The sequence below is a fragment of the Gavialis gangeticus genome, unplaced genomic scaffold (assembly GCF_001723915.1).
Source record: "Gavialis gangeticus isolate Ggan-Ray unplaced genomic scaffold, GavGan_comp1, whole genome shotgun sequence".
NCBI lineage: Eukaryota > Metazoa > Chordata > Crocodylia > Gavialidae > Gavialis > Gavialis gangeticus.
In genome coordinates, this window is record NW_017729002.1 from 19,745,712 (window position 1) to 19,760,788 (window position 15,077).

Below are 15,077 nucleotides of genomic sequence, written 5' to 3' on the forward strand. Positions count from 1 at the left end.
CAGCCTACAAATCAGTTTGAGAATGGCTGGTATAACATTCACTTAAGTGAAGAACTGCTTAGTGTTTGCAAGATGCTGTGGAAAAAGCTTATTCAGCTCATGTTGTAGCCATCTTCATTTGTCATTTCATTTGACTGTCTTCTGGAAGAGAATAGATGTGGGTTGTATCCACTAGGTTCAGGTGAAGGTGGAACATACATTACCTGCAAGGTGTCTGGGTTGGTTGTATTTTCTGCTTATCAGTTGAGATGGCTCCATTGTTCAGGGTCCAATTCTTGTTTATTAAAATACTTCCTTAAGTTTAATTAGCCTTTCAAATTCTGCCTATACAGGAACATTTGAGAAATCTGATTACTTAAGTATTCTAAAAACTTATCATCCTCGTTGATGTGTATCAGAGTACTTATGGGTTGGATGAATTTTTTCTCATAAGTGACAACCTGATTTCTTGCATGTAATTTATTTCCTTTGCATGTTCCACTCCAGTAGTGTCCAACCAGGAGTCATTCTTAGCCCTTGGGTGACTGCTAAGAAAGGTATATTTAATATTGTATAGGAAATATGCTCCCTGAGCTGCACTCTGGGGATCTTTAAACTGAAGAGCCATTTATAGGCAGAAGGTAGGAAATACAGCCTCTTATTGTTTTGCCTGCAGTTCTAGGTGCAGTTCTGATGTGATCTGGGAGCACTCTGAGCAACTGCTGGCCCTTCTCTTGTTTAACTGCTCAGTAGTCTACAGGCCTAACCATCTGTTGCATCACAGGGCAGGGAAGGAAGAGAAAGTAGCTCTAGTTGCTTCATTACCTGCTTCTGGTCCTCACTTGATACATTTATGATCTCTGTTACTTTGAGACCTACAGTGAGTTTTGGCTTATTAGCAGGGCAGTAGGTAGGGCAGTTTAACAATTCACTGACATCTTATAAAATCACATCTTATAAATCCATGGCTTTAACATGGGAATGAAGCAGATCACTTGATTTTTTTTTTTTTTTTTTTTGCATTCAGGCAAAAACTCTTGAAATGGCACCAAGAGAATGATCTGTTTCTGAATGCAAAATGAAACAGCATCTAGTTTCATTTCATTAAACCACAAACTACGTGTTTTACATGCAATAAGGAGATTGAGTGTGAAGCTTGAACTCCCTTGATTTGCCAGTAGTATATCAATATGTATAATATGGGGATTATTTGCTGCTTAGTGTGTGCACAGTTGCAGATACAGATTTTACCTTGAGCACTGCAGATAAGGAGATTCTTGCATAACCCTTTAAGTGCCAGATGTGCCAGCAGCAATCCCTCGATTCAAGGATGATCTCTGCCACAGCTCTTAATGGGCCTTAAGGTGACTTAGGAGTGCAATCCTAGAGCCACTGATCATCTGCAGAAGTTGCTCTTCTTTTTGTAGGGGAGAGTAGGCTGCAGGCTGAAATTGCTCTTCTTTTCCTTCCTTCTCTCTCTCCTGTGCTTCAAAGGAAAGATGCTTTACCTTTTAACAAGCTACTGCTTGCTTGAAGTTAGCAGTGGAGTTGGTTGGCAGCCAGTTTCTCCCAATTCTAGATGTTGGCATCCATTTACTTGAAGTATGCCTTCAATGTATCCTTGTTGCATTCCTGTGGCTGCCATGATATCTTATGCCTTTACTAAGCGAGGAGCAGACCACTTGTTTTGGGAGTCAGCAGTGGAGCATCCGCATATAGTGTCTGGTCCAGTGAAGCTGATGCTCGAGGATCACCAACTCAATGCTGGCAACACTGGCATCAGCAAGGATGATGGTGTTTATGTGGGGTTGCATAATGACTTTGCAGCATTTGGGGGGAGGTTAATTAAAAGGACTAAAAGGTAATGACTTAGATGGTTCTAATACTGGCCTGTGTCCTTAACAAACGCAGGTTGGCCTGCCTTTATTTCTCTAAGGCAGTGGTCACCAACCAGTCGATCTTGATCAACTGGTCGATTTGTGGAGCCTCAGTCAGTCTGTCAGTCTCCACGATTGGGAGCAGCAGGACACATATGGCTGGGCTGAGCCACGTCCCCTGCTGCCTGGGTCAGGCTGGGTGAGTGGGGTCAGACCCCGGGTGGCTTGCCTGGGATGCAGGAGGGACAGGGTGGAGGGGTGGCGGAGGCAGTAGATCCTGGGGTACTCTTTGCTTACAAAAAGTGATCTTCACCATAAAAAAGTTGGAGACCAGTACTCTAGGGGAGGAATTGGGTGCTGTAGCATCTTGCATTTTTTGTTTCACAGCCCTACCTTGCATCATCAAATGGTGCATGTGTGAATACTGTGCCATAACTGCTTCACAAGTTACTTCTTAAAATTACTGCCATCAACTTCTATATACTGTGAATCTAAAAACAAAACTCTCTTGTAAGAGTTTAGATCTATTGATAACAAATCCTGACACTGTTGAAAGTCACCTGACGAAAGTTTTTTTCAAAAGCTTGCTTGAAATTATTATTTTTCTCATTTTAGTAATGTCTTTAGTTCATATCTTTGTGTTGCCTTCTGGTTCTGAAGAGTCCTTTTGAAGATTTGCTGCAGATTCTTAGTATTAAACTGTTGTAAATAATTAATTTTCATGATATTTGAATAAATTCATACATTGTAATTTTTCCTTTGGCTGCATGTTCTAAATAATGATCCGCAAGGTTTAAAAGACCCTTAAGATTTGATAAAGAGAAACAAATGGGGCTGTTAATATGGTAGTAATTACTCCCTGAAGCCCGGAGAGATCTGAGCCGGTCGTCTTTTTTTGGCCACTAGGTTGTGAGAGTGGAACTAGTATGTCTACCTAACAAGTCTACCCTATCTTCTACCCAAGAAGTATTTTAAGACTTGCAGCACCTGAATAGGTTTTGTTTCTAGAGAACAAAAGGGGAAACAGCATCCTAGATAAAGCCTGTTTTCTCTACCTGCTTTGCAAAGGATTTTGAGGGACATAGCTAGCATTTGAAGGAATAAATTTCCATAGGAAGCAGAGACCAGCTCCTTAGACCCAGGCTTTAAAAAATTTGGAGTGACCTGCAGTGGAAAAGAGCTTGGGCAGGAGAGGATAAAAGTTTCCTTGTAGTAGAGGTCCTCTTTTACCTGTAGGGCTAGCAAGAAGAGGAGGAAACTCCTTACACTGGAGAGGGAGAGACTTTGGTATTCAGAAAAGCCATGTGCAGGAAGTGGCATACTGGACTTCATAGTGAACTCTTACTTGAGAAGTCAAGGAAAGCATATTGGATCCTACTGTGACTTGGGATGCTTAATACACCCAGTGCTCAGAGGCCCATTGGATGAGGTCCAGGCACAACAGCCTAGCAAGCGTGTTTACTGGGTCTGTGACACACAAGCTTGGAATATATTGTTTGATAGTGCTGAGTAACTTTTAAAATATTGGCCATTCTTATTGGCAACTTTTCTTGTCTGCTGGCATTGCAGAAGTAGCTGTTGAAGGGGTTTTGGAGAGGGGAGAGGGTAGTGGTTTACCAAACTGTTTTATAGAAAATCTATTTTATATACTTGAATGCATATGTAGCAGAAGAGCAGATGGACAGGCTGTTTCTGTTTGTCTGCAGAAACTGAAGAGGGGAGATACCACAGTGGGCTTCTGGCCCATGACAAAGGCTTAAAAGTCTCTTCATTGGTATTATACTACTCCCCACTAGATGGTTGCCTTATATTTAGCATGTGTACAACTTGTAGGATATAGAAGTTATTCTTAAATGTCAGAGGAAACTGTTCTTGTGCTCTCTGAGGTACAGATGAGGTCACAGTTGGTGACTGCAGCTGCAGACAACATTTCATAAAAGCGTTTAGCTCTTAGTGGATTTATCTGTATTTTGTCTTAATAGGGGATGTGCATGTCTGCAAATGTATAACTTAAAGCATCAGGAGAAGCTAGCTCCCTCTTAAATGTTTTGGCATCAGCTTGTAGGCACCATATTTAGAGCATAGTTCTTGTTATGATCAATATTCTGTACTGAGCTGTTAATAGCAAACATTAAAAGGTTAACAGCTTGTGTTTGCATGGAAAATCATTAGAGAAAAGCTTTTAAAGATCTTTCTTCCTTTTAGAAACATTTAATCTTAAGAGCAAAATTTAAATTATTCAATTAGTCGTATAGGAATTGCTGTTTTATGGGGAAAAATTGACAATTCTAATATTTTGATTTAGGTAAGCTTTTTAGAATATGAAAGTGAAAAAGGTGATGTTGCACAAAGCAGCAGCAGCAGTAAAAAAAAAAATAAAATAAAAAAATCCACAACTTTTAAAATGAGACTTCCCAGAAAGACATGAAGTAAATCCTATCTGAATTTTTTCTGACCTGTTGTATATTCTCTACTTGGGGAAATAGAAAAGGAAGTATCTGGGAAAGAGGTGTTGTTTGGTTTCTTTCTTTAAAAGTCCCCTTGCCCAAAAATGTATCTTACTATAAATGCCATAAACATTTTAACTGATTCCTAATCCAGAATCAGGTGAGTTAGTCCATGCTAAGTAGCTTTTGTTTTAGCCTATAATTGTTTATTTTATTATTAAAACTGTATTATAGGGCAACATGGAATTTTGCTTTTGCTAGTAAGAAAATACAAGGAACTTGCTCATTATAAGGTACAGTAAATAATAATTTATTAAAAAAAACCCCAAAACCTAAGATAACAGCAGTATTGAAAACTTAATCTTCTTTTGATCTCAGAAATAGAGATTGTTTAACCAGTTACTTAGTGCTGTTTCTTTAAAGTATACAGTTCAAAGAATGTAGGCTGATTTCAGACTTCTCAGACTTGATTTTTTTTTTTATTATTATTATTTGGGTGTATCCTGTTCTCTTGCATACATTTTTATGGCAAGCCAGTATCTTAGAATGCACTTCTAGTTTGCTGCCAAGCACCTTTTTTATTTCTAAGTGATCAAGGGAGCTGTGCTATCATAACTGAAACGGTTATTTTCCAGTCACCTGTACAAGGGTTGAAGGTTTTTGATTAGCAGATCACTAGGAGTAAGTGTCTGCAAACTTTTTATTTTGAAGAGTCCCACATAAAAATGTCTAAGATCAGTAATTAAACAAATGGATTATAGTTGAGTTGTTGCTCAAATCTGGAGTCCGATTTTACTAACACCTCCAGAAAGAAATCGGGACTATCTTGTGGTGGGCTAGATGTGATGCTTGCCAGGGGACAGGGATCCTGACGGATGAGAACATTCTTATAGATGATGGGGCTGGATGTCCTGGTGGAACACACCACTGTCCATTACCAGCAGTATTCCAGTTCCTGCACACTTTTGCATCTATTAGTCTCATTTAACTGCTCAGCTTCCCTTTGTGGAGCAAATGCAGGTGTTTTGGATAGGGGGAATAGTGTCTTTGATGAAAAGTTTAGTGCTGAATCGGACTGCCTTGTATACATGACCAGATTAACCCTTGAGTGGGCCCTAGGCAAACAAACTTGTGGGCCCCTACTTAATACTGTATATTTATATTACTTTTTTCACTCAATTATATGTAAAATAATTACAACTGGGCCTCTTCTTCACTTAGGGCCCTAGGCATGTGCCTAGTTTGCCTGTGCGTTAATCCAGCCCTGCTTGTATAGAACTTTTATGATCTTATGATGTGTTGACTCACTCTGGTCACAGTATCTGGGAAGTGTCAGTCAGTGAAACTACTCTCAGTTGTGGCATGTCAGCTTCACTGGGTTGCACAGTTGCATATTTATCAATGTAGAAAGATCTCTTTGCATGGGAAACACAATTGGTTTGAATTTTGACCCCTTTTTTGGAGTTGTGTTGGTAGGACAGAGCAAAGAGTCTTTCCTGAAAGTTCTCACCAGCCTTTCAATTTGAAGTCTGTAAGTGGTCACTTGTCCAGCTTCCTTACTGAAGCAAGTCAGCTCCTTGGTCAGGCTTACAGGCTGGTTATTTTGACATGGCAACCTTGTTCCCACAATAAAAGAAAAGTAACAGAACAAGCAAGTATATGAACAGCAAACACATGAACAAACAGAACCCAAAACCTGTGGTCTTTTCTCAGACCCTGGGAGGAATCACATGGGCTCAGTGCTTCTCCCCAAGTACCACACCACCCCTCCTCTCTTTCTACTCTGCTCCTGCAGCTTTTAAGCCTCTTTGTGGCTTGGCCTCAATTCCATCATCAGTTTACAGCTGCTGTCAGCCTTCAAGTCAGGCAGACTGTTAGCTGCTGACTACCTGCAGCTGGATCTTAGGATAAGCACCTCCTTACAAGGTCCTTCTTGTAGAGCTTTTGTACCTTTTGAGTTAGTGAAGATAACGGGAGTACTTTACACTTTTACTGATGAGAAATTTTTCACACCACTCCCAGGACAGGGCACACTTCCATCCCGTGTTCAGTATATGTATAGTCTTGCCAAGCAGAGCCCAGTCTTAAATATTTGCAAGGAATGTCATAATGATGATGGCATCTCATAATTAGCCGTCTATTGTTAAGGTCAAGAAAACACTAGTTTAAGCAGTCAGTCTCCTTTGGGCAGTGCTCCAGATTCCATGTGAAATGACCAGAACAATCATCTGCTTTCTATACCATGTATAGGTCAGGAATCAGAGTGGTGGGCAGAACCGCTCCTGGAAGAGACTGCTGCTCGTCTCTGGACAGAGCAAGGGGTGGTTGGTTAAGCTTTGACATTTCCCAGGGTTTACTCTTATTGTTCTTCTTGTCTCTTTGTGAGGTCCTTTCTGAGACAGAGAGGCACTAAAAGCCTGTCATTAATGTGCCATGGTGATGGGCACTTTAGAAATGTACTAATGTTAATACTTTCTTGTTCTGCTGACGCCAGCTGTACTCCTTCTCTATCTCCACTTTACCACAATGTCTGAGAAGGGCTCTAAAAGGGAAAAAATATTACTTATTAATCAGATAACTAGAAGATAATGCTGGTTGACATCAGTAAGTGTGCATAACTGTCAGTCCAGGGAGTATTTTGGAAATATTTTGTGGTCTTGGTATGTTCATTTCTTCTCAAAGACCTCAATAGTCTGGAGTAACGTTTTACATAATGCTGATCATGTATGCACATCTGTTTCTATGACATAGTGATCTAGCTGTGGGAATCTTATTGTTAATACACTCCCTCTGGAATTAACTTGGAGAATCTAAGAAGCATGAAGAATGCTTCTGCGCATCTTTTGAGTGAAGCTGATGGGCTACAGAGTAACTTTTTATTGTTTGCTGACTGACAATTTACCTTTTGGAGTAAACGGAGGAGGTTCTTTTCTGTCTCTAAAGACTGAACTAGAGTAGGTCAGGAGTGCTCAAGCTTTTGGCCCTGTGGGTCAGATGAATGGTATAGGGCCAGTCTGTGGGCCAGATCAAGCCCTATTCACCATGATTGGACTTGGGCTGAACACCATCCCACACGTCAGGATTGGACCCTGGGAGCCTGGCATTTACCCTTCTGGGGGTGTGGCACTGGCTATTCCTAACCCCCCACATCGGGATGGGGCCCTGGGGCTCAGCACTACCCCTGCATACCCAGATGGGACCCAGGGGCCCAGTGCTGTCCTCACCCAGCCCTATGCACTGGGATCAGGTGCTTAATCCAATGTGCAGTGCCCAGGACTCCCCATGGGTCTGGAAATTTGGCAGCAAGGAAATGGTACCATCACTCCTTCAATGGACCTGTGGGGATCCCTACAGGCCAGATGACACAGTGCTGCAGGTCAGATCTAGCCTGTGGGTTGAGTACCTCTGCTCTAGGTTCTAGTTATTTCGGGTAATTTCTCCCCTGCCATCTTCATTTGGTAGCAGCTATTGAGTTCTCTACATCTTGAAATTTGGGGAATATATTATTGTAGGGGTAGTATTTTGCTATTGCTCCCAATCTAACTTAGTTGAAGCCTAGCCAACTTCAGTGTGTACTTTCAAATGCATCTCTTAAGGTTTTTCCATTGGGTTTTCATGTCTCTGGCATTTGCAGGAAGGGAAGCTAAATGAGGATGTTGCAGTTCCCAAGTTTAAAAAAAGTTTTAAAAGCTTTATCTATGTTCTTGGTCCATATCTATTTAATAACTGGCTGTGAGATCAGGACATAATAGCAATTTCTATTTTCTTTTTTTTCTATGGTTTTTTTCAACTTAGGAATTGAATCTTTGTTTGTGCTTGGTTGAGTTGGATTAGAAAAAGCAGGTTCCTGAAGAGATTAAGTGACCTGGTTTTCAAAAATTTTAAACAGTGACTCCTGTGAAAGTTGTATGAGGAGTTGTCAAGGGTCTAACACTTCAAAAATTGGATCACTTATTAGTTCTATCATTTTATCTTCTCCCCTCCCCCTTTTGTACTTTAACAGTTCTTTAGATAGGAAAAACATGGAAGCAGTTTTGAGAAGGGTAGAATTAGGGTTGGGTATTTAACTAATCAAATGAAGTTCATTCAAATGACTGGTCAAAAATTGTATTTAAGAAAACAAAGAAAAAGGCATTAGGTCCAAATAATGCACAGGAAAAGCACAAATTTTCATTAAGAAATGTGTCAAAAGCAATATAAAATCATACTTATGCCAAGAAAACTCCAAAAAAGTTTTAGTAAAATTGCTATAATCTTTGATCAAAAAATACCTTGTCAAAAAAAATGCAAGTTCTAGTGCTACTGGATGAATAACTAATATTTTTTGTCAATGAATTATCACTTTTGTGAGGCCTTCCTTAGTCGCATAAAGAATGGGGTTGAAAGAAAATGTGTTTATTACAGATTAAACTGGCTGCTTCATACTGATGTTGCTGAAGTTTGGCAACTTGCAATTCATTCTTCCCTTACTGGCACCTGAAGCCAATGTTATGATTTAAAGTTTGCCCTTTAGCAGCGAGAGTATACACTAAAATGTTAGATTTGTACATTCAGGTCTAATTGGGTAGCTAATATTGTAGGAAAGAATTTGAAATGGTATGCACGCCACACTACAGAAAGGAGTATGTGGATATGTCGTAATGGCTGTATTATAGGTTTGGAAGTGATACTTGCATTGAATTTTTTAAAAAGTCCTCAAAAATAACCGTGCATAATACTGCCGTCATCCAGGAAGGGGTGACAAATTGGAAGAAATAGGCAGTAGTTGGGAGGAACAACTTGAGGACAAACTTTATTAGGCATGTGACTACTTGTTTGCAAAGAAGTAGTTCTATATGGATTAAAAAAAACTATAATAGACTTCTGGCAGTTCTTTAAGACAAAAGATGATCTAGGACTCTATTGACTGTGGCTTTTTTTAAAACCCATTTTTAACTTCCATGGTGACATTCTCCTGAATTTCTATTTTTTTTGAAAGAAAGAAGAAAAGCATGATGAAAATGGTGCATTCTCCTGCTAAGTAGCAGAAAATGCACCCAATCCTGTCAAGCATCCTCTTAGTTACTAGGAGAGCAGAGCTGTACTTATCTTCTCCCTCTCTGATGTTAAGATCTTGGTTTTCCTCTGGTGTAAAATTGAAGTCCAAGTTAATTGGAGGAGGATAAAAATATCCTTCCTCAGTTGGCTCTGCAGCAGAGCTCTGGAAAACCTGGATACCAGGTTTATTGGGATTAGTAGTAGTGGAGCTCGTGCTGCTTCTATGGGCAAGAGCCTCATATTTTCCAAAAAGGCTACCTGTTAGTTCTAGTGTGCTTCATTTTAGAATTTTCTTTTTATGTCCAAGAGGACTGAGCTGTAGACTCCAGCCTTCCTGTACAAATGCCTTCTTAGTGCAGAGGAAGGTCTGGGCTTCAAATCTTACTGCACTTTATTCCTGAAAGAGCAATGCATTAGCTCAAAATACTGGAGGAATGACTAATGGCATATCTCTTCCATAACAAAACCATTAATAATAAACAGACTAAAGGTATCCGTTACAGGCGTTAGATGAGAAAGGCAAGGACAATGCAGCCATAATAGTTGATTGGGTATCATCCTAGCTGTAGCTCTACAAAATCATTCCATCTCCAAACAATAAAATGAAGGCATTAGTCTGATTTGCCACAAGCAGCAAAAATACTTTGGGGAGATATAGAACTGTTACTGTCTTGCAGCTGCTTCTTGCAGATCCTTGCTTTTTAAGGGCTTCTAAATCCCAAGCGACAGCTGATTTATGCTTGCAAAAAATTGAACTATTTTCAAAAGAATTAAATTACTAAGCATTTATTTAGCACTCTGTCATAGCTCCATACAAAAATTAATCTTTCAAACTACCCTCCCACCCTGAACCAAATGGTGTTGCTGGTTGCTTTACAATACAGATAGCCACTCAGTGTATTAGAGGGAGGAATAGGTGCCAGGATTTGGGGCTTCCAGTCTTGTGCTCAATCTGCTATGCCTTGTTTCCTCTGAATTTCTGAGGTTTGTTAATCTTAATTCTCACACAAGACCAAGTTATTTCAAATGGAGGAACTAATTTGTATTGAGTACAAGTGTCTGTAACTGAAAGGGAATGAAACTTGCTTTATAAAGTGTTTACTCCCATTATTTAAGGAGGCTGAACAAATCAGATTCTAAAATAACATTTGAAGCTTTTTCCTTGTTGTGGGCAAGCTCTGTATGTCTGTATCTGACTTTCATCTGCAGTGTATAAACTCATGCTGCTCTTCTGTTGTAGTGTGAGTGCATATCCAGTATGCAGTGTATTGACCTCTGTGCCCTTTGTCTTACGTGGAAGTCAGTTTTACTTGCTGCTGAATGAGCCAGAGCTAAAAATGCAGTTCCTAACTGTTTTTCTTTTTAAATGTCATTGTCAGGCATCTGAAGAGGCCTCGCTGCGAGCTTTGGAGAGTCTAATGACAGAGTTTTTCCATAACTGCACAACCAACGAACGGAAACGTGAGATAGGTAAGGAAGTCTTGCTTACTTTCCTGCTCTCTACAGTCATATATTATTGGTTAAATCTAGGACCTCCAAACAGCAAGAACAAATTCCATAATTCAGTTGTTTTATCTGTGTGTGATGCAGGCGTAACCTTTCAGTCCCAGAGAAAAACTAGAACAGCATGCACACTTTGTATCTCTGGCTTCAAAGATCTTTGTACAAAAAGGGTGTCAAACTTGCTGGGCTTCTCAGGAGCCATGGACTAGGCCACATCAGGGAGAGGCAGGGGGTTTATGTTGCCATTGCTTACCTTACTGCTGGCTTTACGCATCCCTGGTGGGGCTTTATACTCTGGATTTTGGTGGTGGGCTCGACTCCTGAATTCCCAGCCCCTCTAGGAGCCCTGTGGGCCTGATGACACTGCTTCACAGGCTATGTGGTTGAAACTCCCGCTGTATAAAAATAATGCATTGGGTTTTGCCGCAGCCCAGTCTAGCAGATGTGAGAATCAACTGGTTTCAAGTCTGGTGGAAAACTGGTTAGTTTTTAAGAAAATGCCCTCTTCCATACCTATGAACTGCTGTACTTCATGGAGAGCCATTGTGCCAAGTGTCTCATGCCCCATGCGTGCATAGTACTAAGAAATAAAAGGGAAATGATATGGCCATGCAAATCCAAAAGAAGAGCTATTGCGGTACAGTCTGACTCATCTGGAGTATCTTGCTGTATCTGCAATTACAAGCAAACTTCAGTGTTCTGTACTTGTGCATCTGAGTAAAAAGACCAGTGGAGATCACTTGCAAGATATAAGTTGGTTCCCAGAATAATGGTTAATAGGCTTGACTAGGCAAAGAACTTGACAGGCTGCCTCTGATTTCTATTCTCTCTCTCTTCTTGTAGTAAGACACTTATTTAGTATAGAAGGTCAAAGTTTGTTTCTTCAATAAATCCTAAATTATACCCTCCTTAAATGGAAAATTGTCAAGTATTGAGCATTAGGTATGTTGCTAACTTCTATGCCCTGGTGCCACCAGCAGGAAATTTAAGTTGGGGGGCAACAGGAAGTTTAAATAGAATCTGGCTCTTGGTCCCTTTCTGCTGTGATCCGTACTGGAACTTTAACCTTGAAACCTACCAAGCTGTTTCATAGAATCATAAAAAAGTAAGGCTGAAATGTACCTCAGGAGGTCACTTACTTCAACCACCTGCTCAAGTCAGGATCCTCCCTGCCTAAAACATTCCAGTCAGGTGTTTGTCTAACATAGGGGTGTCAGACATGGCAGCCTGGAAGACCAGCACACTAAACTTCTTAGAGGCTGGAAGACCCACCTTTCGACTTGGTCCATGTAGCCTAAAATTTAGCAGAGAGGTGAGTGATGGCATTAACCCCCATGGTTCTCAAAACCACTAAGTTGGCAGAATTGGCATTTGGAAGGGTAGGGATAATGCTGCCACTACTTGCTTCAGTGCTGAAGTCCCTGGTATAAGCTCTCTGTTGGGGGTTCAGTTCTATGACAGAGGGGTAAGCAGCAGTAGTGTTAACTCCTTGGGTGAAGGCTTTGCCAACAGTTGCCCTGGCAGCCACAGAGGTTAATGCCACCATTGCTTGCCCTGCTGCTGAATTACTATGCAAGATTACCATTGGGGGTGTGGGTCTGTGGTGACGGGGTGAGCAGTGGCAGTATTAAAACCCACAGCTGTCAGAGCCACTGTTAGTGGGGCCAGCATCCAGGGGGTTAATGTTACTCAGCCTGGCACCACAGATAGGGTCGTCTGGCCTATGAGAACTCCTGTGGTCTGCATTCAGGCAGTAGGGTCCAGTGAGCTTGACACCCTTAGCTTAACCTCTTTCAAAAACTTCCGAGGATGGAGATTCCAGTTTCTCTGGGCAGCTTCTTCCAATGCTTGACCACACTCTTGTGAGAGTTCTTCTTAACTCAGGGGCAGGCAGTTATTTTGGGCGGAGGGCCACTTACTGAGTTTTGGCAAGCCATCGCGGACCACATGATAGGCAGCCAGGGGCAGATAAAAATTAATTTTCTAAATTTTTTAGGGGCCCTGTGGGCCAGATAGAATGGCCTGGTGAGCTGCATCCAGCCCTCAGGCTGCATTTTACCTACCCCTGTCCTAACTACTAATCAAAATTTCCCCTGCTGCAATTTGAGACCATTGCTCTAGTCCTGTCCCATGTGGCCACAGAGAACAATCTTTAAGAGGCTTCAGCAATATAGACAGTGTTCCTTTTAAAGCTTGCTATACTTAAAAGCGTATTTTCAGTTTGTCTTGCATCTCAGAGATCACTGTGTTATTGAAATGGCAGCCTTTTCACCAGCCTTCCCCTCCCCTACCAATCATATCCATAGTCCTTGCAGTGTATGTTGCTGTAGAAGACATGTTGGAGGAAAAGAAATAACTGGGACAGATATGGGTTTAGAACTTGTAGAACACAAGTGCATATGTATAGCATTTGGTACAAAAAGGGCTGCTTGGATATGGCCATGCCTTAAACAGTATCTCTGCTATCTTAGCATTTACATGGAAACACTTTTAATAAACTTGATCACAGCAGTCAATATCCCGGTGTATATACATCTAAAAATAGATAACATTAAAACAAGCACTTTTGCAGCATTTATCCTGAGTCCCTCCTGTGAACTTCATGATGAACCGGTGTCCTAGCTTCTGTTCTTGCTTCAATTCAGTGTAGCAGGACTAGTAGTGTTGCCTATTTTTGTTTTATTTTCATGCGTTTAAAAAAGGTTCGGACTTGTTAGTTTGGCAGCCAAGTTTGACAGAGCATGTACTTTTAAGATGTAGAGGCTGCAAGACGAGGTAGGAGGAGTGCTGTGAGGTATCATGAAGCATATTAGGACTGACTGGGCAAGAAGGCATGGAGCTTACTAGCGAGGAGAGAGGACTGACACAGGGACAGGCTAGAGTAGTGATTCTCAATTAGGGTGCTGCAGCACCCTGGCATGCCTTGAGATCCTTTCAAGGTGCTGCAGGGTGCCATGCAGTGCTAACATGGTTACGTATGCAGATCTGATTCACAAGATAAAACCGAGATTCCAGATAGAAATCCATAGTGTTAAAAACATTCTGACCTGCTGTGCCTGTGGCCTTTCTGATTTCTTTGCAGCAGAAGAATTGCTTCATAGTTTTTTAGTAGTCAAAAATAAAAGGGGGTGGGGATAGGGGAGTAAAAATTTAAGACCTGATGTTTTCTGAGGCGTCTTGAGTCTAATGTGAGGGGTACCTTGAGTCTTAAAAGGTTGAGAACTTTTGGGCTAGGGGATGACACAGTTGTCTCCAGAATTTGCATCTAAACCAAGGTTTTCAAATTTTATTTCCTTTGCTATTGACTACAAAAAAACTTGTAAAAACCGCTAGTAAAGTAGACCATCCCTTTTTTGTGCTGGTCCCCAGGGAGGATAAGAACATGGTAAGTGACAGCAGTAGTAGGTAAAGTGGTGGAAGCCTGTACTGTGGTTCAAAACGCTGCAGCCAGTGTGGGTGTCACCCAGTTTTATTCTGTTTGACCTTAATGTTCAATGTATTTTTCTGTGCATCTTGGTTTACCCAAGTAAGCTGACTTAAAATTCTTGTGTATTATGCTGTAGAGCAGGCTTGTCCAACATACAGCCCGCGGGCCGCGATGTGGCCCACCAAGCCATTTTATCTGGCCCGTGGCAGCACTGCTGCTGCTGCGGAGAAGCCGCTGCCATGGCAGTGAGGCGAGGCGGGCAAGGTCGGCCCATGGGCCCCAGCCGGCAGCAAGGGGAGGGGAGCCGCTTACATCCACGGGGCCAGACTCATCAGTGAGCCAGGTCCTGCCACCGCTGTCCCAAGGGCTGCGCAGCGCGGGGCTGCCCCAGCCACACCTGATTAAACGAGCTGGGGACAGCGTGTGCAGCTTCTTGTCTGGCTCCACCCCTTGCCCCTGGCACGTGGCTGGGGGAGCTGCAGCGTGGCCTGCGCCCTGCCCGCATGCGTGGTGGACGGAGGCATGAGGTAAGTTTCCGCACGGAGCTCGGGGTGCTTCAGGGCTGGGGCTGTGGGGCGTGCAGTTGCTGGAGCCAGGCTGGGCGGGAAGCAGGAAGAGCCCGGCTCAGAGGCAGTCTACATCTAGCCGCCTCCTTGGCAGTTCAGGTCCTGCAAAAGTAGCCTGCATGGCTGAGGATGGGGGTCTGCATGCTGCTGGAGCAGCCTGTGCAGTGAGGGGGTCCTAGGGGCCCACCCCCACAGCGTGCAGCCTGTGCAACACATGCTGGTGTCATCTGGGGCCCACAGC

The 15,077-nt window shown here is 42.2% G+C and overlaps 1 protein-coding gene across 2 annotated transcripts in view; it reads left to right on the top strand.

Moving 5' to 3' along the window:
• Positions 1–15,077, top strand: part of XPO6 (exportin 6) — a 105,276-nt gene that overhangs the window by 15,107 nt on the left and 75,092 nt on the right. For both annotated transcript variants that reach the window (XM_019507584.1, XM_019507585.1), the window contains exon 2: positions 10,720–10,810. In XM_019507584.1, the coding sequence (XP_019363129.1) occupies positions 10,720–10,810 (91 nt within the window). The remainder of the gene's footprint in view (positions 1–10,719; positions 10,811–15,077) is intronic.